Source organism: Calidris pugnax, unplaced genomic scaffold (assembly GCF_001431845.1).
Source record: "Calidris pugnax isolate Ruff unplaced genomic scaffold, ASM143184v1 scaffold499, whole genome shotgun sequence".
Taxonomy (NCBI): Eukaryota; Metazoa; Chordata; class Aves; order Charadriiformes; family Scolopacidae; genus Calidris; species Calidris pugnax.
The window spans coordinates 487,657-513,025 of NW_015092476.1; the positions used below are offsets into that span (position 1 = coordinate 487,657).

Consider the following 25,369-nt stretch of genomic DNA (forward strand, 5'->3'; position numbering starts at 1 on the left):
GACAGGACAGAGTCTAACTGAAACACTGTTGAATTTTTTCCATTTTTATGAATTCTTATCTTGCCATTAAAAGAGAACAAGCACATTTGAGAAAGCAAACGAGGCCACTTGTACCCCACTAAGACCCAGGCTATTAACTGCCTCTTTTGATGATGTACAGCCTGACTCTGCTGGGAGTTTGGCTGTGGATTTAAATGTTGAATTTAACTATGGTAAACATGTTTTGGTGCAAAGCATGTATAATAATAATTTGCATTTACATAGCATCTTTTACTTAAGGATTTTGCAATCTCTAATTAATTAAATCTGTTTCCCCCTGCCCCCAGTACCGCTGTGGTATGGATAATAAATACAATTTTAAATGGAACAGCCATGGCAGGAGGATTAAGACAAGAGGGTTCTGGTGCGCCTGCACTGGTCCTGATTGTGGTGGGGCTGGGGCTTGTTCTGCAGACACCCTGAGCAGCCTCGTCCATGCCCACTCCGGGCCAAAACCCCTTGACAAAGGACCAGGCAACCAACGACTTCACATGAACATGTGGAAGATGCCTGGCCAATTCAGCAGTGACATCTCCCCTCAGTGTCCAGGTCCTGGGGACGCTGGCCCATGTCATGCCACCGCCGCAGGGCTGGCTTCAGGGCATCAACAGACGATTCGGTCCACAGACGGTGTTTATTGCTGCCAGAGAAATGCTGTAAATCTGCCGTGGATCTCCAAATTGGAAATAAAAAAAAGAAAAAAAAATAGAAAGGAAAACACTCCAGTTAGCATAAATGCTTCCTAAATTGCTTTTTTTGGCCTGCAACACTAGCAAAACATCTGAGAGTGTCTGTGCGAGCCTCCAAAATGTTATTTCCAGGTGGGTAGGGGGACAAATTGGCATCCGTGTGTATGCACGACACAAAAATAATGTAGTGGCAGTCTGAGTCAGGCTACAGATGTCATTTCTAGGACAAGGTAATTGTTTTGGTGACTGTGGTTGAAGGCACCCCCAAGCTCCCTACATGGCTGATGATAAGTGGCCTTAGTCGACCAAATATGAGTTAATTCTCATCTGACACTTGACTATTTGGGAGATTCTGTGTATTTACAGAGGGACAATGAGTTGTCAGACTGGCAGTTTGGGGAGTGAGTAGAGGGAATGCTCAAACAGACAATTTGAGGGCTGTGTTCTCCACTGGGTGGTGGGGAGTGTGCCACGGGGATGTCTGCCATCAGCTTGTGCCATCATACCAGCACCTAGAAATGGGAATGTGTCTTTTTTTAATAAAAAATGTGGGAGGACTCATGAAAGAAAAGCTGCAGTGTAAAGTGTTCCACGCTGGATGAGCACAAAGGCTGGAGGGGAAAGGGCTCGGAGGGGATTTCACTGAATTTCACTGAATTTCACCGAATTTCACTGAATTTCTAGAGTTGGAAGGGACCATAGAGATCATCTAGTCCAACTCCCCTGCTGAAGCAGCATTGCCGCGAGCTAGAGCATGAGACTCAGGAGCATCCAGGCGGGTCTTGAAAATCTCCAAGGAAGGGGACTCCACACCCTCCCTGGGCAGCCTGTCCCAGGGCTCTGTCACCCTCACCGTGAAGAAGTTTTTCCTCATATTTGAGTGGAACCTCTTATGTTCCAACTTGTGCCCGTTGCCCCTCGTCCTCTCACTGGGAACCACTGCAAAGAGTCTGGCTCCCTCCTCCTTCAACCCTCCCTTGAGATACTTGTAGGCGTTGATAAGGTCTCCCCTCAGCCTTCTCTTCTCCAGACTAAAGAGTCCCAGCTCTCTCAGTCTCTCCTCATAAGGGAGATGCTCCAATCCTTGAATCATCTTTGTAGCCCTACGCTGGATGAGCTACCTGGCTTCATGCCATGGTCTCCCGGAGGCCAGCAGAGACAGCATGGGGGTAGAGCTGAGACCATGGAGAGCTGGTGCTGGTGGAACTCCAACAGCTCCGTGCCACCAACAGCTCCTTGCTGTTCCCAGCTGGGATCTGACAGAGATGCCCATCACTGAGCTGGGGGAGAGAAAGGCAAAGGGTCCAGGTGTTTTAATGGTGTTGCAGCACCTTTTGGGAGAAGGGGAACATCTTCTGTTGCAGAATAGGAAGGAAAGCCCTTGCTTATTTTCCCTGATATCTTCTTCGAAAGAACTCCTCCTGAAGTTCTGGCCCTGGAAAATGCTGTGTTATCTATGAATAGAGATTTTACAAACCCATTTGGGGCTTTTTTTTTTTTTAATGGGCCATTTTTTCTTTTTGACATTGTTTTCCATCAGGCCCCAAATGTGTGAGTTTCAGGTTTTGACGTCATTTCTCATGAACTGTAAATGAAAAAAGAAAAAAAAATGAAAATGCAAAAAGCAAAATGCAGTAGAAAAAAAGAAAATGTCAATGGCATTTCTTCAAAATACAAGTTGCCTGGTTTTGAGCTGCTTGATGAAACTGGCAGATCCACCATCACTTGTGGAAATCCCGTGAGAATCTGCAGGGACAGGGACTGCCTGCGCTGCCACGGACTTGACACCTGACTTGGGATTTTCACATAGACGTTGCTGAAAAGTGAATTCAGTGAGGACATGAAAGGAGTGTTGGGGTCCCACTGGATTTTTCCTTTTCATCATACATTCTTTGCAACAATCTAAATTCCTTCAGCTCAGTCCTGTGATGACACTGATCTTTTTTGAGCGTTAACTCCTAAAAAAGGCTTGTGTGGCAGCAATATCCCTGTAAAAAGGGGGTTATCTCCTCCCCATCAGGTTTCATTTCTGGCAGTTGTGGCGCAGACCTGTGACCTCCCCAGAGGGGAGCATCCTCTGTGGTAAGGCTGGTCCTGGACCTTTGGGGCTTGTGGATCGGCAGGAGGGGAGCCGGTTTGGAAGAGTGTGGTGGGAAGGTAGATGGTGCTGCAGGAGTTGCAAAGTCCATAAGAGGCGGGGTGTATTGGGGGATGTGGATGAGACTCCCTTTGCCAGCAAATCTGTGTTTTGGTGATAAACAGTGGGCTTGATTTTGCTCGTTTTGTCCTTGCTAATATGGTAATCAAGGTGCAATATGTTCCCAGGCACTGATGTGGCCTTGAACAGGTCTGGAAGCTGTTCCTGCAGTCCTGAGCTGCCCTCACCAGACAGTCCAAGCAAACAACCTGAACGTCTCCGGGCCTGGCTTGGTCCCGAGCTGGTGCAGGGACAGCCAGGCTGGCAGTTTAGGTGCTGGATTCCAACAAAACATCTGATCTTGCCAAGCCAGGGCTTCCCCCAGCCCGTGGGAGAATTTCAGTGTAAAAATTTTTCCTAATATCCAATCTGAACCTCCCCTCAAGCAACTTGAGGCCATTTCATCTTGTCCCATGGCCTGTTCCTTGGGAGAAGAGACCGACCCCCCCTGGCTACAACCTCCTTTCAGGGAGTCGAAGAGAGTGAGAAGGTCTCCCCTCAGCCTCCTTTTCTCCAGGCTGAACACCCCCAGCTCCCTCAGCCTCTCCTCACAAGACTTGATTTCCAGACCCCTCGCCAGCTCCATCAACCTTTCTGGACATGCTCCAGCCTCTCAATGTCTTTCTTGGAGTAAGGGGCTCAAAACTGGACACAGCCCTCGAGGTGGGGTCTCACCAGTGCCCAGTACAGGAGGACAATCACTGCCCCAGTCCTGCTGGCCACACTTCCTGACACAGGCCAGGGTACTGTTGGCCTCCTTTGCAACCTGGACACACTGCTGGCTCATCTTTAGCCACTGTCAACCAACACCCCCAGGTCCTTTTCCACCAGGCAGCTCTCTGTGCAGATGGACTCCAGATGGATGGACTCTCTCTGGAGAGACAATGGACTCTGCAGTCAAAAGCTTGCACAGTGGCCACCATGTGGCTGAGGCCTGTGGCAGCCCTGGTCCACGGAAGGTGCAGTGCTCTGTGGTGGCCTCTGGCTGCCAGGATGCACAGGACCATGAGAGGTGCATCAGGTCCTGGGGAGGTGGGAGGAGGTGGGATCACCACCTCATGGCTCATCTCATGCTTGTCCAGTGTAGAAGGGTTCACTGCTGCTTAACGGGCTCGGGGCTGCATTGAGCGGCTCATTGCTCAGCGGACAAATTTTGTTTGTACTCTGTCTATTCCCCACCTGCAGGTCTCATCAGCCCAGATTTTAATGGGAGAAGCTCTTAAGTTCTTAATATATGAGCGGGATATTGGTGGGGCCCTCTGTGACATGGATAAAGTAGCTCAGTGACTCTCCATGGGGGTGTTACGAATGATGGATGGCTTTGGTACTGCAGCAGTGGTGGTGGAATCACCGGTGCCTTTGAGCATGGTGTGGACTCAGTAACACCTCAGCTGCTTGAGGTAGTGGTGGCTGAGGAGCAGGAGGTGGCCCTGATGGGACCCCGGCGCTGTGCCCTCTCCTACCCTTCATGCCTGGTCCACCACCCGCACTGGGCTCATCCCCTGAGTCTCATCTCCCTTCATCTGCGGCTCCTGGAAATGAACCCATCAGCTGTCCCAGCCTCCCCAGCAGCTCAGCTTCCCACCATGGCTGGCTTGTGGTGGGCAGCGGTGCCTGTCTTCGAGACTGACCCCTTGGACCCGGCACCTCGGCAGCACCAGGGCAGCGGGGAGTTGGTGGTGGCATCTGGCAGGGATGCAGGGCTGGATAGGGGTGGGGAGGCAGCCTGGCATCCCACCCCCCCTTCAGGGCACAGTCCTGGTCTCTCCTTCCGTGGACCCCTCAGGCTGGTAGGGATGCCCACAGCTTTGCTCAGCATCACCCCCCACCCTGCAGAGGCCGGCTCGGCCCCTGTCGTCAAAAGCGCTGTCCTGAAGGGACTCCTTTCTCTGACCTTTGTAATTATTCCTGTCGAATCTTTCTTCATGTTTTCTTTTAATTATTTTTCCCTTTCTTCTCTCCCTCTCTTCCCCCCACCCCCTCCCTAAAACTCCACCACTCCTCTCCAGTGTATTAAGGATGTGAGTGAAATTGATGGCTGGAATGTCTCAAGTCTTTATGATGATGAATGACTTTCACTGCCAAAGCTTTTATTGTCTGTGATTTGGGAAGAAGGGGAGCTGATTTATCGTGGCCGACTGTCATGCCATTTAATACAGTTATAAATCCTGACGCCATGATGGGCACCGTGGGCTAGGGACCTCCTCTGGCCACTCTCCCAACCCCCTTTTTTCCTCCCCACTTGTTCTCCTCAGCTGTGGTCCTTGGAGGGGAGTGGGCAGGGGGAGGTTTGCACCAGGAGCTCCCATGCTGAAGGTGACGGCCGAGGGCTGGGCAAGCCCTGAGCATCTCACTGGACTGGGCAGGCTCTTGGGGCTGATGGAGATGCCCCACAGACCAGACCAGGCACCACCACAGCATCCCATGGTGCCGGTGCCCCGCTGGTGGGGATGCTCTAGTCCCGCTTGAAGGCAGTGGAAGGGGAATCTCCCACTGTGGCTTGGGAGCAAAATCCCATCGTCCACTTTTTGTGAGCAGGAGCCCTCAGAAAGACATGTTGGTTAATGTCTAAATGTCCTAGTTGATTTTTTTGCTATGTTTTAGTGATCCCAGTGTAATGAGATGGGGCACCTCCAGTTTTTGCAGGCAGTAGTGGTGGTGGTGCTGCCTCCTACGGCTGATGCTGACATCGTTTGGCAAAACCTTCCAGTCCCTGGGTGTCAGGGAGGGACCATCAGCTGGTGCCAGGGTCCAGCCAGAGCTGGCTCATTGCCTCTGTGGCTACTTGGCCAAGTGCAGCCCATGGACCCCAGATGAACTGGTGTCCCCCCAAATGGTGGTGTCGGCTTTGGGGCAAGGGTGGCTGCCCAGTTTGGCCAGAAGAAGCAGCTGAGGTGGTTCTTGACACTTTCCATGAAGTAATCCATACATTTATTAGTATCTGAATGACCTGGTGCATCCGTTGAGCCATACATTTGACCACATTGTGGGAGACGCCACCTACGCACCGGGCAGGAAAGAGACAGGGCTTGGAAAGAGGAACTTGGTCCTGCTGGTTCACAGGGTAGAGGGAAAATGTAATTTTGCCTTAAAGTGGTTTCAAACGAGGTGTTTCAGGTTCTCTCCACCAAAGAAATAAAATATTTTGATCTTGACAATTAAAAATATTTTGACAGAAAAATACTGAAACTCAAATATCTTTTAGCATTTCCAAAGCTTCACTTTTCCCATCACATGCAATCCAGGTTAAATGCCTGATTTCAGCTTTCATCTTATTCCAGGATAAAAATACCATTATTGAAATACCAAAAAAATCACACCTGGGCTGTTGATCTGGACTTCGTTGAGCCCTTAATTAAGATGTTAAAATCTAGGGTGTAAATATTTTTCCTGTGAGGAGCAGAAAACTGCTGATGACACTAGCAATGATCCTTAGATTGGAAACGTCTCCATCTCAGATTAATTCCAGATGCAGATCATAAATATTGATTCTTGTGAGATAGAAGATTTCAGCATGGGTTTAATGTCTCCACAAAAGAGACCGGTGGAAGCTGTTGGCTTGCTTTTTTTTTCTCTCTGTGCTTATCTCATAAGCTGAACATCTGATTGCCAATATCCTCCCGGCTTCCCGACCCCAGATGCTCTGGGTGACGCTGGCCTGTGTCCATGCTCCTGTGGCTGCCTTGCACTGGGAGGTGTCTGTCTACATGGGAGTGGGTGGGATGGTGAAGACCCAACTCGTGTGGCATCTCACCAGCCCCTGGTGCCCCACTGCCACTGGGTGCTGCTGGCCATTGGGTGCCCTGTGCCAGCATGGACACGCTGTGGCACCAGGAGCAATGCCACCCCTGGCACATCCTCAATCTTTGGGATGGGAGTTGGTGAAAGGATTTTGAGGTTTGGAGCTTGCAGGCCTGCATGGCTCCTGGGATTCTCCTCCTGCTCTCACTGTTCCCAAAAGCCCTCTGGATGTCACTCCTCTCCTTTGCAAGGTGACTGAAAAGCCACATCCTCCTCCTTCTTCCCCCGGGGGTGGCCTGGTTTTGGTCCCACCCAGCTGCTGCCAAACCTTCTGCTGGCTCTCCCCCAGCTCCCACGGGACCATGAAGTCCCTTCCCCACCAGCATCATCCCAGCCCCACAGGTCACAGCAGGGACCCGGGGCTTAGTAGACCCCCAGCACAGGCTTGCTGGACTCCTGAGACTCTTCCTGGTCTCCCATACGCAGCCCTCAGACCTGGGGACAGTGAGCCTTAGCTACTGGGCTGGCAGGAGGTGGGCTGCCCTGCCTGCTGCTCCTTGCTGGAGATGCTCCAGAGTGACACTGGTACCAGCCCAGCCTTTTTGGGCTGGTGTCGCCCTGGTAGTGGTTGCCTGTCTCGCAGCAGCAGTAGTACCAGGTGGCAGCAGACCATGGTGGCTGCCACTGTCCTTGGATGTTCTTCAGGGACCTCCATGGTGGTGGAGGCTGGTGGAGAGGCCATCACCGTGTCTTTCCTCGAGCCCTGCCGTGGTGCCAGGGGAGGTGGCCCAAGGGTTTCCCTAGTACATCTTGCACATCTCTGTCCAAATGAAGGACGCACTCCCCTGTGAGCAGCTCCTCATCCTCAGGAGCCAGACTGAAGGCTTTGGAACCAGGAAGGGAACTGGAGAACAGAGAACTACCCACTCTCCTCAGGGCTTGCTTTGAGAGGTTAATAAAAGGTGTCCCTTTTATTAACTGCTAAATATTTGCCACAGAGGCATGAAGCTGCAGAGTGGGTTGAAGAGGTGCTGGATTTTCATTTCTGGAGGAGGGAGAACTTGGAGGCAAGCCACCTCTCCCCACGCGTATCCATGCACAGGTTCCAGGATCATCCAAGGCTCCACAGTAAAATGCTGACAATGCTCTTGTTTTCACCCTGTAGCTCATAGAGCTTTTTTTCCCTTGTAGCCCCAGTGTTTGGAGTCCTGTCACAGCAAAAGGAGGTTTTAATTCTTCACAAACCCACAGAAGCTTTCCAGTCCTTTTGGTTACAAAGAGAGGCTAAAAAATAGCTTCTGGCTGTATCCAGAAATTCCAACACTGGAAAAGAAACGAAAGGAAACAGTATTTTATTTAATCATCTTGTGATAATTCTGTTGATGTCATGTTTTTTGCAGTGCACCAGGCAGGTAGCTCTGCATAGGCAGGAACATGGATTCCGTGGGGCCACAAACTTCTCCCGCTGCTGGTCCTCCTGCTCATCCTGCGGCTTTCCCGCAGCACGGTGATTGCTGTAGAGAGAGTCTCACGGAGCCCGCTGCGCCTCTCTTATAAGAAGTATTGCTGTGCAGCAGAAAGGAAACAACAATAAAGGGAATATGTTGCTTCTGCATGCGTTAAGAGCACTGATCAAACCACATGAGATCCCATTTCAGACATAATGTGCATTGGAGGGCAAAATTAGATTGAGAAGTAAATGGAGCCTAAAATTTCCATAGCTTTATTCGTCAGAAAGCTGTTTCATTGCGTGGTTTAATTCTCCTCGTTCTTTCATTCATTGCATGTAGCGTGCTGGCTGGAGTACATTTTAGAAATAATGGGATGAAAAACCCCCATCTTTAATTTGGCAGCGGTGGTGAGGTGTGTAAGGGCTGTTCAGACCTGAGATGCGAGGGGAGATGAAATGCAGGAGCATGTTACCCAGCAGCAGAAAAACAGCCAGGATGGCACTTTCTGCATTTTAGCAGGAAGCAGTGTTCTGTTTAGGGATTTTTTTTTTTTTTTGGACTTTTCTTTTGGGTTCTGGTGCATTTATTTAAGCTCTGAACTATTTGAAGTTGGTTTTATTATTCCTGTTTTAATGTAAAGTTTCATTTCCTTCCTGCTTGTGAAATACACTGCACGATGAGCTGCACTTGTCCGAAAAATAATATTTTCTAGGCTAAAATCTGCCATGGTGGTAAGCCCATTATTTTTATGTGAGATTTCTTCTCTCTCCCCGTTTAACACGTTCGTTTGACAGGAGGAGGCTAACTGGTCTCTCAGATAAGTAGACACATGGGGTTTTTTGCCTTTGAAGGCAGCACTTGATGTCATTTCCAAATGAAGGCAGGTTGCCGAACGGAGCGCTGGGTCTGCAGCGAATCCCTTTTGGAAGAAAGGGGGCTGTAGGTGGGTGTAATTAGTGGCAGTGGCTCCACCAGAGCCGGAGAAGCCCACCCGTGTCTCTGTGCTGGGCTCACCTCTGCACACCCGTCTGTCTGTCCCTCCAGGCTGCCTCTGCCAGGTCACTTTTCCTTCGGAGCCCGTGGAAGCTGATGCTTGGCTTCCTTCACACGGCTTCATCAGTTCCCAGGTGCTAATTGTTGTCAGTTTTGCCACTTCCCCCTTGCATCGTGAGCCCTGGAAATGCAGATGGGGAAATGTGCCCACCAGAAAAATGCCCATTTCAGGCTGCTTTCGGCAACGTCTCTGTCCCCTCCTCACTGTCACCTGGCACAGGGGGATGCCAGTTCTCACTCCATCTCTGAGTGAAGAGAAGGGGTTGTTACCAGACCCAAATATCATATGATTATCTCCAGGAATTTCAGCATTAAGCACATGGTGGCCTCGTCTTTGCAATTGTGTTTTCCCCACCAGAAGACCCCGTCCTGCTGGGACCAGGAGGAGCCGCCTTCCCCTGCTGTTGGAGCCCAGCTCTGGGGAGATGCTTCTCCTCCACAGTGGTGAGGGACCAAGCCCCAGACCGGGAGCCCGTGGGAGCTTAGTCCAACTCCAGCTGTCTGGTCCTTGTGCCCCCATAGCCCTTTTTGGTGTCCTCAGGGCTGAGTACACGTTAGTCCCACCTCCCTTGGCTATGGCAGAGCCCTGCAGACCCCATGGCTGCCGGCGGATGCTGAGAAGTTCTTAAATCTAAGACTGGCAGGAATGGGTTTTCCTCCTCTGTGAAGATATTTGACATTTTTCCTTTTTCATGTCTATTTCCTAGTAAAAAAACCTCAAATCTGAGGAAGGTTTAACCGGTGAAAGTAGTCAGCAATGTAAAACTAGCCCACAGCAGAGTGCACCTCTTGTTTTCATTTGGACCAATTTTTATATTTGTCCTCAGCAGCTTACATTTTACAAAGCCAAGCCATTCAAAACTTGAAAATGAGATGGTTTGGTTTTTTTTAAAGGAAAATGAAATCTAACATCTTCAAAGATTTTCCCAGAAGTGTTTGGAGTCAAAATGCCCAAAGGAACAGCCTCTCTGCTTGCATAAACTCCAGCTTTCTACAGTTCAGGTTTTGTGGGGCATTTCTGTCGCTTAATGGGAAGGTTTTGTTAAAAAAGGTGTTGGCTGGTTCTAGCATAAAGGCAAACCTGAGGGCTGTGGTCTGCCATGGACACTCCAGCGCCGGCCCACTTGGCCCCAGCCCTGAGCCAACTTTTACGCCACACTTTGCTTTCCCCTTCTTTTTATTTCCCCTAAAGAGCAGACATTGCTGACTTTGACTCAAGAGAGCTGGATGCACTGGCTGGAGCCCACAGTGGCTTTCAGCAGGTTGGTGATGCCATCGATGGGTTTGAGCAGTGGTGGTGGTGAGGTGTGAGAGCTCCCATCCAGGACCCTGCTTTGGGCAGTACTCAGATCCAGTGTTGGTCCTGCACAGCACCTTCGACCTGGAGATCACACCTTGGTGACCTCAGGAAGCCATGTGCTTGCCCAGAGCTGCTGACCCCTGTTTTTCTGTGTTGATATGGCATCAGAGGATGCTTTTCCTCCACATCATTGTGTTTGACCAAACACTGAGTACATTGGTGCTGGCAGCCCTGGCTGTTGGTCCCCTCCTCTGGGGATGACTGTGCTCCTCAGGAACAGGGATGTTCAAAGGTTTTGATCATGCAGGGATGTGAAACCTGCAGGCTGTACCCAGTGGGCTGCAGCCTTCCCCAAGGATCCTATCCTGTGGGGTGCTGCTCCTGCCCTGCTGCTCCTCTGCGGTTCTCCAGGCAGGTGTGGGAGGAGGACAACCCCACAGAAGGGATTTAATGGATGTGTCTTCCCACAAGGTCTCATCTTTCTCATCCTCACACCCATCTGCCCTCGCTTCCTCTTGGTGCCCTCTTGATTAAAGGGAGCCTACAGGACAGATGGGGAGGGACTCTGGATGAGGGAGGGGAGCCCTAGGAGGAGGGGGAAGGGTTTGACCCTGAAAGAGGGGAGATGGAGCTGAGCTGTGGGGAAGAACTTGTTTGGTGTGAGGGTGGTGAGAGCCTGGCCCAGGTTGCCCCGAGAAGCTGTGGCTGCCCCATCCCTGGAGGGGTTGAAGGGCAGGTTGGAGGGGGCTTGGAGCAGCCTGGTGTGGTGGGAGGTGTCCCTGCCCAGGGCAGGGGGTGGCACTGGTGGGGGCCTTTAAGGTCCTTTTCAACCCAAAGTATTCTGTGATTCTATGATGGATGAAGCACCAGGGGTAGAGAGTTGTCCTCTCTGGGGTTGGTGTGTTGTGCACCCAGAGTGTGGTGGGATGCTCTCCAGCTGTCTGCCATGCTTCCCCACTCCTCCCCACATCCCTCCTTGCACTTAACTGGGCACCTGAGACCTGGCCACTCCGTGTCTTGCTGAGCCCAGGCCACCACCGTGCCTGCTGTTCCCACGCATGCCCTGAGCTGGATGAAGAGAAAGCTTGTGAGGAGTGAAGGTTTCACTTACTGGGAGCCAGGGGGAGGTTAAATTAAGCTGACACATCTTAATACATGGCTAGGTGTTGGCCACACAAGAACTGGAATAGGGATGGGCTCTTGTAGAGATGTTGTCCACCCGGGGTATCTTCTAGTCTCCCTACAGATGCCCCCCCGGCCCTGGGTACTGCATGTGTGTGTGTGTGACTTAAATGAGGCTCAAACCAGGGATTTCTAACTTTACGTGTGTTATGGGAGGGGAGAACCCAGACAGGCTTTGAGTAGTCAAGGTGGGTGACAGGGTGCAGCTCAGCTCAAGCCTGCAGACAAAGCCTCCTCATACCAACGACCCTACAGAATACGTGAGAAGCCGGACTGTTGGGTTGCTCGTAGGGGGCAAGAGCCCCATGGATGCAAGGAAGGTGGGATGGGAGCTTTAAGCAGCAGCAGCCGAGGGAGATTGCCCAGAAGAGATGAGGCTGAGGGCAGAGCACTCCGCAGCTCCAGGACTCCTGCTTAGAAATTACAGAGAAAACAGATGGGCGTATTTGTCTGTACTTCTTCCCTGCATTTTTGCTCTACCAGAAAGTACTGTTCTTCCTTCCTTTTCCTTCTCCCTGCCCTGCATCTTTTTTAATAGCATTTTAAAATTGTCAATGGGAAGAGCAGGAAAGACACCTGCCAGGCAGGGCAGCCCTGGGCTCCTTCAGACATCTGCCACTGCCTTGGCAGGTGAGGAGAATAAACCAGACCCACATCTGCAACCCCTGTTTCAGCGCAGTGTGCTTAATCTGAATTTTATGGCTCTGATAGCAGATGACGGTGCCGCTGTCACCAGCCCTTGCAGCCCCAGTCACAGTGGACACTGCGCATTTCAATACCTCCCCCACTAATCTTTCCCCCACTGCTCCCATTCCCTGGCTGCTAATTTCACGCAGGCACTTAAACATGATGGATAATTGTGTTCTGCTTATCAATGTTTAATTTAAGGGCTGTTCCATCTGACCTGGATGCCCTCTGCAAGAGCTATGCCTCATTATTGATTTCATGGTCACACCTGTGACATTACCTGCTTTGTAGGAAGTAGACTTTGACATTCCTGCGAGGCTTTGGCAGCCAGAGCTAATTGTCAGAAGAATAATCGAGTCAGCAAAATCATTACAGGTGATCTGTGTGTTACCACTGTTTTATCTGCCTCTAATTAGGTGCAGGAGAGGTAACTCATTGCGGTAAGCGCACCGCTCCGGCTCTGATACCCACAAATAGAGCTGAGATGTGCACAGGGGGGAAGTTATTCGTTAACAGCGGCGTTTCGGTGTGATGGGGTCTGGCGTCTCCTTTCCTGGTGTGACAGGGTGGGATGTGATCCCACGGGATGCTGTGTCCGAGAGGGGGTTGGGCTGGACCCAACACTGAGGCACGTGGCTCTGGACCCGAGGTGGTAACGGTGCTGCTGTGGTGCTCAGCACGGAGTGGTGTCTCTTACGTGATAAAACCAGATAATTTTCTTAAGACATGCTGGTCTGCGGTTTGGGGCACTCCACTGCCCCAACCAGACCCTGAGCGTGACCCTGGGGAGAAAGAGCTGGTGGTGGAGCTTGTCAGGTCCTTTCCTGCTAACGGGGTTGTGCGTTTGGCCAAAACGTTTTCTTTAGGATAATGATGGAAACAACAGGGTTAGAATCATAGAATCATAGAATGGTTTGGTTTAGAAGAAACCTTAAAGATCATCGAGTTCCAACCCCCCTGCCCTGGGCAGGGATACCTTCCACCAGACCAGGTTGCTCAAAGCCCCCTCCAACCTGGTGTTGGTTAGCATTGCCAAAAAATCTTCACTGGGCAAAGGAAGAGCTGTTCTTAGCAGGAGCTGGATTTTTCAAAATAAAAGTCAGTTCTGGTAATGAGTTTGACTGAAATAGGCTGGAAATTTGGGTTTGCTTCCAGAGATGAGGTGGCTCCCAAAACACCATCTCTGCCAATCCCTGATTTTCGTTTTCTCTGGTATCGGGCAAATGCACCCCTGGCTGTAAGGCCCTGCTGAGGGAAGAGCCATGTGTCCCGGCTCCCGGGGGCAGCAGGACTCTCCCGGGGGTCCTGGTGGCAGAGCAGCACTGGTGGGGGTCCCTTCCTCTGCCACTGATATCTGTGGGCCCTCGAGAAAGGTGGTGCCACAAGCCAGGGCCAGGAGCCGGAGGTCGGGGCAGGCACTGACCTTCTCCCATCGCAATGCGAGGCCTCGGAGACTGGGAGAGTTCATCTCGGAGGGAGCCGACAGCCAAGTCCTGTCCATCCATCTCGGATGCCTTTTGGAAGGGGTTTGTCTGTTCTGCTGGTGCACTGCTGTAGTGGATACGCAGGGGCCCTGCCGCAGCCAGCGGCAGCGTTCCTGGTGTGTGTGGGCTTCCAGCAGACCCAATGGGATGGTGCTGGAAGGATGCTCCTCACACAATCCTGTGGGCAGGTCACAGTGAGCTGGCACCTCTTCATCTCCACTTAGCATAAGTCTAAATTGGTTATCTGCTTCTCTGGAGACAGGCAAAAGCCTCCTGAACATGTTCCTGTCCAACCAGCTCTGGGTCACCCTGCCCTGGCAGGGGGTTGGACTGGCTGGTCTCCAGAGGTCCCTTCCAACCAATGTCATTCTGTGGTTCTGTCATTCTGTGAAACCTGCCTTTTTAAAAATTGTTTCCTGGAAAGACATGGGAGTCCTGGTGGACAACAGGATGCCATGAGCCAGAAATGTGCACTTGTGGCCAAGAAGCCCAATGGCATCCTGGGCTGCATCAAGAAAAGTGTGACCTGTAGGTGGAGGGAGGTCATCCTCCCCTTCTGCTCTGCCCTGGGGAGGCCCCATCTGGAGCACCGGGTCCAGTTCTGGGCCCCCCAGTTCAAGAAAGACAGGGAACTGCTGGAGAGCATACAGCAAAGGGCTATGAAGATGATGAGGGGTCTAGAATATCTCTCTGCTGAGGAAAGGCTGAGAGACTTGGGTCTTTTTAGTCTGGAGAAGAGAAGACTGAGGGGGGATCTGATCAACACCTATAAATACTTGTGTCAGGAGGATGGGGCCAGTCTTTTTTCAGTGGTGCCCAGGACAAGAGGTAATGGGCACAAACTTGAACATAAGAAGTTCCACCTAAACATGAGGAGGAACTTCTTTCCTATGAGAGTGGCAGAGCCCTGGAACAGACCAGAGAGGTGGTGGAGTCTCCTTCTCTGGAAGCGTTCAAACCCTCCTGGACACATTCCTGTGCAACCTGCTCTGGGTGGACCTGCTCCGGCAGGGGGTTGGACTGAATGACCTCCAGAGGTCCCTTCCAAGCCCATATAATTCTGTGATTCTGTGAAAGGCACAAGGAGTGAGGGGAGGCAGCAGTCCCTGCATGGTGCTGGGGGGCTCTCTGCTCTGCACAGGTGGGCAGGTCTGAGGGGGCCCTGCCTTGGGCAGAGGGTGCAGATGTGTGAGATGGATCCTTGGGAGATGCTGGTCTCTGCTGATGGAACACCTGGTGCTGGGCGTGACATGGGCACGTGCTGGATGGGGCGGCCGGTCCACCTTGAGGTGACACTGGCAGTAGGTGCAAGTGGACACAGGGACACGTCAGCACTGGCCAACTGTTGGTTTTGAATCATTGTCCCTGGAGAGTTGTGATTACTCTGTTAACCCAATGCACTGCCTGATCATTGACCATGCTCCTCAGCTGATGGCGCTTTCACATCTGCAGTAGGCATGGAGAAGCAGGTGAAGACTCAGTTCCCGCCAGAGCATCCCACCCCACATCTCCAGCAGGAAAACCACTGGCCCACGATTGCCAAGCATGGTTCTGATGAGCACAAAGATGCTGCAAGGGCTGGAGCCCCTCTGCTGTGAGGACAGGCTGAGAGAGTTGGAGAGGTTCAGCCTGGAGAAGACAAGGCTCTAGGGAGACCTTAGAGCCCCTTCCAGTCCCTCCAGGGGCTCCAGGAAAGCTGGGGAGGGACTCTGGATGAGGGAGGGGAGCCCTAGGAGGAGGGGGAAGGGTTTGACCCTGCAAGAGGGGAGATGGAGCTGAGCTGTGGGGAAGAACTTGTTTGGTGTGAGGGTGGTGAGAGCCTGGCCCAGGTTGTCTCAAGGAGCTGTGGCTGCCCCATCCCTGGAGGGGTTCAAGGGCAGGTTGGAGGGGGCTTGGAGCAGCCTGGTGTGGTGGGAGGTGTCCCTGCCCAGGGCAGGGGGTGGCACTGGTGGTGGGCTTTAAGGTCCTTTTCAGCCCAAATAATTCTGTGATTCTGTGATTCTGTGGCAGCGGCCAAGGGGCTCTGTGAGCCCCCTCCCCACCACCTGAACCCCCTGCATTTTCTAATGTATCCTGTGCAGTAATTAATTACCTCTCCAGTGGGTTCATTTCTTTCATACTGTTGCTGGCAATCACTTAGATAAAGGGAAAAAAAACATGTTGGTGCCCTGTGGTATTGAAAGTGAAGGGCTTTCACACTGTCAGGGTAATGAATTCTGCAAGGGTTTGAAGCACCTGAGCTTGGGGAAGTCCTTGTGTCATGTGTCTGGGAGTGACAACCCCCAGTGGTTAATTACTGCCATGGATAAGAGCTGAGCTGATAGCAAAATGAGATAATTTCATTAGTAGTTAAATTTGAAGTTAATTGGATTCACGTTTACACACAGTAGTATACAAAGACACACTTGGAAATGCTCTTTGCTGCCTTTTGGTTTTTTTGTTTTTAGAAGTACAAGAACTGAAGAACGCTTCTAAACCATTCTCTCTTTTTTCACCATGGTTTGGAGCCCTTTTCCCCGGCCTTGGGCAGCTTCTCCTGCAGCAGGGACAGTTGCCGATGCCTGGGCACTGCTGGCCACCCCTGCTCCAAGGAGCGCTGCTGACCTCTCCTGCCGCTGGCTGCAAAATAACCTCTTTTATGGGAGAAAATTACTCATTGGCACTATTTTTTCTTTGGAGAAATGGTAATTTGCTCTCAGCGCGAGCGTGCTGCCAGCTCCTGGTGAATGGAGGGACGGGCGTTTTGCTGTGTGCAGAGCCAAGCACTCTGACACGTGGCTGCGCCCCCCGGTTCCCCAGCGCCAATTTACATTGTTGTTATTGGGCATCGTTATATTCTGGCTTTTGGAGTAACGCGGGATGCATTCTGGCAGGGAGTCAGGCTGAAAACCATGTGCAATGCTTCATCCCCGTGGTGAGCTCACGATGGTTCTCTACATGCAGAGGGGTTGGCTCCGCTCCCCGAGGCGGTGGGGGGCTGGTGGTCCCTGTCCCTGGGGTGCCCTCACTCTGCCCTGTCCCCTCTCCAGACAGGTCTGTCTGGGATGGAGCCAGGTGTCTTCAGCTGGATGTGCTCCCTCAGGTGACCCAGCCACTCACAAGCACTTGGGGTTTGCAAAGACATTAAAACTTCTCCTTTCCCCAACATTCTTTGTAAGTCACACGCTCTGTAGACCATACTTTACTGTGCCACATTTCTAGATCCTTTTTCTTCGTTTTCCCTCCTCCTTCTCTCAAATTCACACCTCACAAGGCATCTCAGTGTGAAAACTGCAGTTGCTGTTACGAATAGTGCTTAATAGCGGTTGGGGCTTAATAGTGGATGGGGCTTTGAGCAACCTGGTCTGTTGGGAGGTGTTCCTGCCCACGGCAGGGGGTTGGAACTAGATGACCTTCAAAGTCCCTTCCAACCCAAACCATTCTGTGATTCTATGATAAGTGCCGCTCATTTATTTCCTAATGCTTAGAAACTTTGGTAAAACAATTCACGTTCAAACCTTTCAAAGAATAACAAATATTTCCTGACTACTCATTGTTGAGTGTCTACACCCCCAGCTGAGAATAAAAGGATTCACGGGTATTTAGTTGGAGCTAGATGATCTTTAAGGTCCCTTCCAACCTAAACCATTCGATGATTTTATGATTTGCCACTTGCTTGTAGAAATAGGATGCTGCAAGAAAGTAGTGGACTGTGTGGCACCAGCGGCACGCCATGTTCGTGCAGTGGCAGCCCAGCTCCTCAACATTACACCTGGCTGATGGATGCTCTCCTGAGTCTCCAAGATATGTTGACTCCAGTTGAAGGCTCCTACTCCTCACCTGCTGGCCTTGGCAGCCTGGGCCTGGGGTATCCCAGGTGCTACTGATGGTATAGGGATGGAGCTTCACCCCCCTGGTGTGGTGGGAAACATCTGTGGCAAGGACACCTATGGAGGTGACAGAGCTTGATTGGGATCCAGCCGTGATGGGGGAAAGGACATGCTCCCCATCCTGGGAAGAACAGTGCTAGTCTCACTACACCCCGCTTGAAGAATGTGGACCTTTTCTGCGTTCAAGTCCAATGTGTTGTGTGTGCTTTGAATGCAACCCTTGCCTTGCACAGGTTGCCTAGACCCTCGCCCCCCTAAGATTTTTTTCTTAGGGTACTGGCTGAGCAATGGATCCAAGATGCCTTACTGGTGGACACCTTGGAAATGCTCTCCAGCAATGTTGAGGAGGTCAGCAAGGTGGCCAGGGGGAGGCCTCTCTCCATGGGGAGGCCACTCATGGCAAGACTTAGTGGGGTAATTGGGTACCTGAAGATTTAGCAGTGACTTCACAGTGTTGGCAGAAGTTGTTCTTGGAAAGCCCTGCTAGGATCTGCTCTGGTGAGGCTTCTCTGTAGGCTGGAGCTGACAGCTGAGCTGCTCTGTCCTGCCCAGTGCCAGGCCAGTGAGACAGAGAGGGAGACAGCTCTGCCCACAGCCACCCAACTTTAGGCATCTAAAATACCCTTTAAAAAGCCCACACCAAAATTATTTAGGAATGAGTGTGTCTTGAAAGATATTTGTCAATATGTCTCTGTGGCCCTGGAGGTATTTAAAAGCTGGGCAGATGTGGTGCTGAGGGACATGGGTTAGTGGTGGGTTTCTCAGTGTTGGGTTGATGGTTGGACTCGATGATCTTAAAGGTCCCTTCCAACCTCGGCAATTCTATGATCCTGTATTTGTTTCCTCTTGGCTGCTTTGCTCACTTACGGTAGGAGCTCTGGTGTGGAGGCTGCTTCTGAGCTTCTCTTTGTGCCAGGGCTGCTAATGTTTCTCTGAAAGAAATTATTCCAGTGCAATTGAAACTTGCCAGTTGGAGGGCCAGGGAGGAAATCTCAAGGAGGACAGAGATGCTGCAGACTTTGGCAGGGGGAGGGAAGCACATCAGATGCAATTAAGAGAAAGAGTTGGGGTTGCAGCACTTGGTCTTTTCCAGCCCCCCTTGGCCACCTCCCAGTCCATGCCTGAGGCCTGCAGTGACCTTGCTGGACATTTGTTGATAGATGACAGAACTTTTGATTTGGAAGTGGGTTGTGAAGGAAACCTGAACAGACCTGTAGAACGGACTATGAGTGGTGGGGTCCTGATTTACAGAGGAGCTGAGATGCTACTTTCCTTGGTGTCTCCAGTGGTGGCTATGTTGCTCAGTGCCCTTGACAAAGATCCTAACCGTGGTGGGTGTGACAGTGGCTTTGGAGAAAGTGAAAAATGTAGTATTTCAGTGTATTGAAACAAATTGTAGGGCAAAGTTTGAAGTTTTTTATTAGCTACTGGAAGCCTTGGTGTGGGGAGTGTTGGTGTGAAACAGGTTGGGAGGGGAAGTTGCCCACAGACCTGGGCACCTCTGGGAGACCAGGCGTTGGGCCATTCCACGGTGACACCACCCTGCTGAGAAAGGGGAGAGCAGTGGTGGCCCTTCTTAGGCCAACAACCCTTTTTGGTGGCCCTTCTTGGGTCAATGGAGGGCTGCTGGGTGGTGGAACCTGCGTGGAGGTCAGGCTGTGAGGTGCTTTTTGTGCCAGGGACAGCACTTCATCAAGGGCTGCCAGTGCTGGGAGTGAAGTTGGCTTCTGTGACCAAATTTAAGTAGATTGCAGATACTTTTGCCCTCCCCAGGCTGTAGAGATGACAGAATCAGAGTTTAATTTTGTGCAGGAGAGAAGGAAGCAGGGCAGTGATGAGGGGAGAACATTTAATCTAAAAGAGCCATTTTCCGCCTGTGTTGAATAATTAGAATTCATGATGCTCTTCCGTGAGGGATCTGCCTTCCCCCTAGAACCAGAGAGCAAATTAATCAATTGTTTTGAACCTTAAATTCTTTCAGGATATGGATGCACCATAAATATTCTGTAGGAAGGGCCTGGGAGAAACGGTGCGCCTCCCGATTTGTGGATGTGGAGCGCCGAGGAAAGTGGGGCACGTGCTGAGAGATCGCGGCAGCGATGCCCGGCGCCGCCGGCATCTCGGCACGGACCCTCCGTCTGTGGGGGCGGTGGGGGAAGCGGCCTCGGTGGCCGTGACCTGGGGGTGGTGAGCAGCAATTTGCAGTAGCTCGCGTCCCCGTCTCTCATCTCATCAGATCAGATCTCATTTCTTCGACGTTAACAAAAAAAAAAAGAGAAAGATTTTACAATTTTATTTTTAGATCAGTTTGAAATGAAATCATGGCTCAAAACCTCTGCCAACCGAAAAAAGTTTAAAAATGGTTTTGACTCCTGGGAAAACATTTAGTTTCCATCTCTCCAAGCTCTAGAGACTGCAACAAATCACTGTCATAAAATCAAACGCCTATTTAAAACAATTTGAGCACGAGGGTCTCTGCATTTCTTCTGGTCAGTGGTGAGAGTTGAAGGGGTGCAGGGGGGGACCCCCCCTTCCCGGCTGGGAGCACAGGGGGACAGAGCACTCCCTGCTGTCCCCGGGTTATTTCCATGGAAAACCTGTGGGTACTTGGATGAAAAGACATGTTTCTGTGGTTTAAGAGTGCCACATCAGGCTGTGTCTGCGAATCCGAGCCTTCTTCTGGCACCACAGAAAACTGTATTTTAAACGGTCTTCACATCTCTTCTCTCGGTCTCTTCTTCCAAGCTACAGACAATAGGACAAGGGGTAATGGCTTCAAATTGCGCCAGGGGAAGTTCAGGTTGGATATTAGGAAACATTTTTTTACTGAAAGGGTTATCCAGCATTGGAATGCACTGCCCAGGGAGGTGGTGGAGTCACCATCCCTGGAGGTATTTAAGAAACGTGTAGACATGGCTCTTCAGGGCATGCTCTGGTGCCCAAGATTATTGGTTTGTGGTGGGATGCTGTGTGGGTGGGTGATGGCTTTTGGTTTGGTGGTTGTTGTTGTGTGTTTAGGTGGTGGGTGGTGGTTTGTGTTTTTTGTGGGTTTTTTTTGTTTGTTTTTGGTTTTTTTTTTTGTTTTTTGTTTTTTTTTTTTTTTTGTTGTGGTTGGACTCGATGATCTCTGAGGTCCCTTCCGACCACTACGATTCTGTGATTCTGTGATTCTGTGATTCTGTGATCTCAATGTCTTTTGTTTGTTCTGTTCTTTCTTTTTTTTTTTTTTTTTCCACTGGCTTTAATAAGAGATAAAATCAGCGTCCTGCTCTGTATTTAGATCTCCACGAGCTGCCAGCCCGCGCGCTGTGATTTTCCGGAGAGTTTTCTGAGAAAGTGTCATTAAGATCAGTGTTATTTCACATTTCGCTGTTTCTGACTCTACAAATCTGAGCTTTGGAGGGACTGGGGAATAGGGGCGAGCAGCCGGGGTTCAGGCGGGCGCTCTCCTCTCCTCTCCTCTCCCCGTGGAGCTCCGCTCTCCCCCCTTCCCGTCTCTCACTTCGCGGAGCTCTGTGGCAGCTCCTGGAGGAAGCGGAGCCGTCCCTGCCCTCCCTGCCAGGCTGGAAATCCCGCGCTGGCCCTCGCGGCGCCGCGATGACAAATGCATGGCTGTGTTCTGGGCGCCCGGGGAGATGTAAGACCGTGTCCGCTCGTCGCGCGACGCTCACGTGGTGATTTGTTGGTTTGATTCCTCAGGTCGCGAGCTGGCGAGCACAACCCTCCCAGGATACCCGCCGCACGTCCCGCCTGCCGGACAGGGCAGCTACTCCGCTCCGGCGCTGACAGGAATGGTGCCTGGTGAGTCTTCAAAACGGGGAGGAAAAAAAATAATAATAAAATAAAAAATAAAAGGGAAGGAAAAAAGACAGCGTTTCAGGAGGAAAGCGCGGCGCTCGGCGGATGCTCTGCGCCGAGGAGAGCGGGAGTCAGAGGCCACAGGGCTGGAGGGGAAGGGGATGGGAGCGATGCTGAGCGCGGGAGGACCAGGCTCCTGGTGCGGAGACAGCCCAGGCACTACGCTGCCACCGGGATGCTGGAGGGTCCCCCAGCCTCCGTCTTGGACCATTCTGAGCTCTCCTTGTTTGACACAGGTTTTGCTGTATCCCCCCTGTTGTTTTCTCCCCACATGCTGTGTCCCTCCGTGCCATGTCCCCATGGCGAGGGCACGTCCCAACCTCAACATCCCTCTGTGCAAAACTGCGCCCATCCTGGCTGACTCCTGGAGGACACAGAATTGTCCTCAGGGCACTGCATTTCTGTCATTTCTTTAGGCTGGATATTAGGAAAAATTTTTTCATGAAAAGGGTTCTCAGCCATTGGAATGGGCTGCCCAGGGAGGTGGTTGAGGCCCCATCCCTGGAGGTGTTCAAAAGCCGGGTTGATGTAGTGCTGGGAGGTCTGGTTTAGTGATGATGCTCCTTGTTTGTTGTGTGGGTGTCTATTTTTGTCAGTCAGGTTGACGGTTGGACAAGATGATCTTTAAGGTCCCTTCCAACCTAGAAGATTCTGTGATTCTGTGATTCTGTGATCCCCTTTTGGAGCCCCGGGGTGAGAAATGCTGGCTGGCACGAGCCGGCCAGTGGCCAGTGGTTGCCTGTGTGGCGAGTGGGAGCGGAGGGTGCGCGGGGCCCGGGGTGGGAAGAGCAGTGTCTGTGGGTGCCTAATATCACCAGGGCCACCCTTCTCCTGCAGGTGACACCGGGGTGCTGGCAGCCAGCAGTGGTGCTGGCACAGCAGCGGAACACTGAGCTGGCAGAGGGCAGATGCTGGTGGAAAATCCATGCACTTATTTCAGCCTGAAAGAATCTCTGGGATTTGTCCCCAGACTCTGCTGGCTTTGGTCTGCACGTGGCAGACACTCCTGGATATGAGGGAAAGTGGCGTTTTGAAGCCCAAATATGTACATTAAAAGCCATGAATCTGGCCCCTAGTATCATGTGACTTGAAAAGCGGTGATAACTTGGATGTTCTCTTTCTTTCACCTATTGCTCTCCAAGCCCGTAAGGACATTTGAGCCAGCTCTTTGGAGCCAGCAAGGCCAGAGAGCTCCTGAGGAAAACCCCCAAAATGGAATTTCATGTGTAATCACACGTCTCTGGGAGGTGGTGATTTAGAAAAAAATGCTCATAATAGGAAAGTGGGAGTTGGTGCCAGTGATTTGATGTCCAGGCTCTTTTGGGGTTAGTCTTTGTTACCAGCTTTGATTACATCTCCAAATGGGGTTCTGCCGATTGCTAAGGAGTTAAAAAACAAAAATCATCCATTTTATGTGTGTATTAGAGTTAGAAACTGGCTATGGAAGTTAGGTCATAGGTTGTGTAGAAACTAATTTTTACCCATGAATTGTAATCTGTGAAAGAGCTGCTGTGAGGGTACGAGATTGGGGAGGTGTGAGGACAAAAAGTGGACACTTGAAAGCAAGTCTTGTTTGACAAGAGTGTGAGGTTTGGTTTTTGTTTCATGCCATTTCTCATGGATGCACACACACAGACACCGTTCCTGGTACGTTTATTCCATCCTCAGCCAGGCTGCCTGACTCGATGCCACAGCCAACTGCTCACATAGGATGGAGACTTGAATATCCATCAACTTTTTAGCTCCACCACAGGCTCTGATATGCCTTAAGGCTCGGTTGGTCATGTCCATGCCCAGGAGGTGATGTCCTGTCCGCCAGTCCACTTCTCTCCTGCCCGGCCCCTCCAAAGCTGGCTTGTTACCCGTGCCCTGAAGCCCTCCTCACTTCAGGGGGAATCCTCCTGCTGGGGGTGAACATCAGAAATCCTGGGTGCATTGGATGCATCATTCCCGGTGAAGATAGCAATTTAGATGCTTTTAGAAACCTTGTGTGAATCTACCACCTTCTTTTAGAGCACTTTTCTCTGAAAGTCTGACTGTGGGCCCCAGTTCCTCTCCCAGCTAGAGGGGAATACTTGCTCTTCCATATTTTTCAGGATGTCTGGGAATCAACTCATCAGGAGTTACTGGCTCTTGAGGAGCAGCCGCTGGGGTGGGAAGGCAAAAGTGCAGGACATGGGGCTTGGTGATGCTCAGCCAGAGGAGATGCCGTGAGGGTTGGGTGATGTAGAGTCATCTGGGCTGATTTTCCCGGGTAATAGATTTTATTTTTAACTACACATAGGCTTGTGTGACCTATTATATTGAATAACTGCACTGTTCCTCTCACTGGTTCTTTTAATAACAACCTTCTGCTCCAGCTAGTGTGAAGGTCAGCTGCAATTCCTGTAGGTTCTCCTTCCCATTTAAGTGAGAATTTGCTAACTAGCATCCAAAGTACCTTCTCGATCCTTCTTTGGCTCCTGTCCCTTGCAGGACCGGTTTCAGAGCCTTGCTGGATGCCCAGAGGGGGGGCTGACCCAGAACCTGGTGCCGGGTTCGCTCTGGTGCCGTTGGCACGTCCCCGATTCTTCTGAAATATCCGAATTGCCTGAGCATAAACATCTTACCAGGTCTTGGGGATTCATTTCGTGCCCTGCCGCTGTCTCGGTGTAGCTTTCGGAGGAGCCTCTGTCAGAAATGTGCTTCCCTGATAAGATTTTTAATCGTTACCCATGAATTTCTTCTTGTAATTAAGTAATTGTGTGAGTTAAGTGCTTGGAGACATGGGAGAAACGTATACATGATGAGACGTAGGTGATGTTTTGCTACATGCTTGTTGCTGCCTGGGCAGACCCATCCCTTTCCACGCTGCTGGTGCTCATCCATATCTACCAGGGGTCCATGGAGCCAGGGGGGGACCTCCAGCTCCCCAGTATTTCCAGGTGGGAAGTGGAAGTGGGGACTGTGTGCTTGCTGCTTGCTCTGTGCTTATCTCTCCTCCAGCTGCCCCCCGTTCATCTGAGCAGGAGGGACTCCATCACCCGCTGGTCCTGAGTCCTTCCCTGCCTCTCCTCCAGGAACCCATCCCCACAGCATCTCCATGCCTGGCATAAAAACCTGGTCCATGCTCACAGATCTTCTCCCTTACTTCCCTGCAAAAGCAGAGACTGGCTTATCAATGCAATTTTTTATGTGTCCGTGTGTCCATGAGGTTTTTTATGCAGCTCATGGACACAGAGAATAAACTAATCAAACACTTCTCTCTAAAGGAACCAAACACGTGGCTGTGATTTCAGTCCAGAGTTTTACAAATGAGGTTGTGGCATCACTTGAGGTGCCCATAAACGTGTTCCCTCTGGAGGTCACAGGCCCCGCACACTTCTCCTGCCCTTTGGTGCCTGTCACCCCACAGAGATGACCAGAAAGGAGCTCTCAAGGTGCCACAGGTGCGTCAGACCTGACAGCACAGGGCACAAGAGATATTGCTGCAGTGCAGATGGACAGGCAGGTGGATGGGAAAACAACTCTTGGGTGGTCAAGCCACCACTGTTGGGTTAATGCCACGCTCCAGCTGGATGCTGGTGGCACATGTGGCACTGCAGGGTGTCAGCCAGGGCTCCCTCCTGGTTGTCATCTTCATCTTCAAACGGGAACACCTTGTGAGGTTCTCAGACGGTGCCCACCAGAGGAGTGCCATCGGTGTGCTCCAGGGTAGGGCAGGAGGCACCTGGAGGCATTTGGGTGGGCTGGGGGAGGAACATGAAATCCCACAAGGACAGACACAAAATCCCGCACCTGGGAAAGGAGCACTGTGCAACGAAACGGGCTGAGGACAGG

The 25,369-nt window shown here is 51.3% G+C and overlaps 1 protein-coding gene across 1 annotated transcript in view; it reads left to right on the plus strand.

The window, feature by feature from the left end:
• The window catches only part of PAX5 (paired box 5), a 141,348-nt gene that overhangs the window by 89,167 nt on the left and 26,812 nt on the right, over positions 1 to 25,369 (plus strand). Inside the window, exon 8 of the mRNA XM_014962565.1 lies at positions 21,392 to 21,493. Coding sequence (XP_014818051.1) covers positions 21,392 to 21,493 — 102 coding nt within the window. The remainder of the gene's footprint in view (positions 1 to 21,391; positions 21,494 to 25,369) is intronic.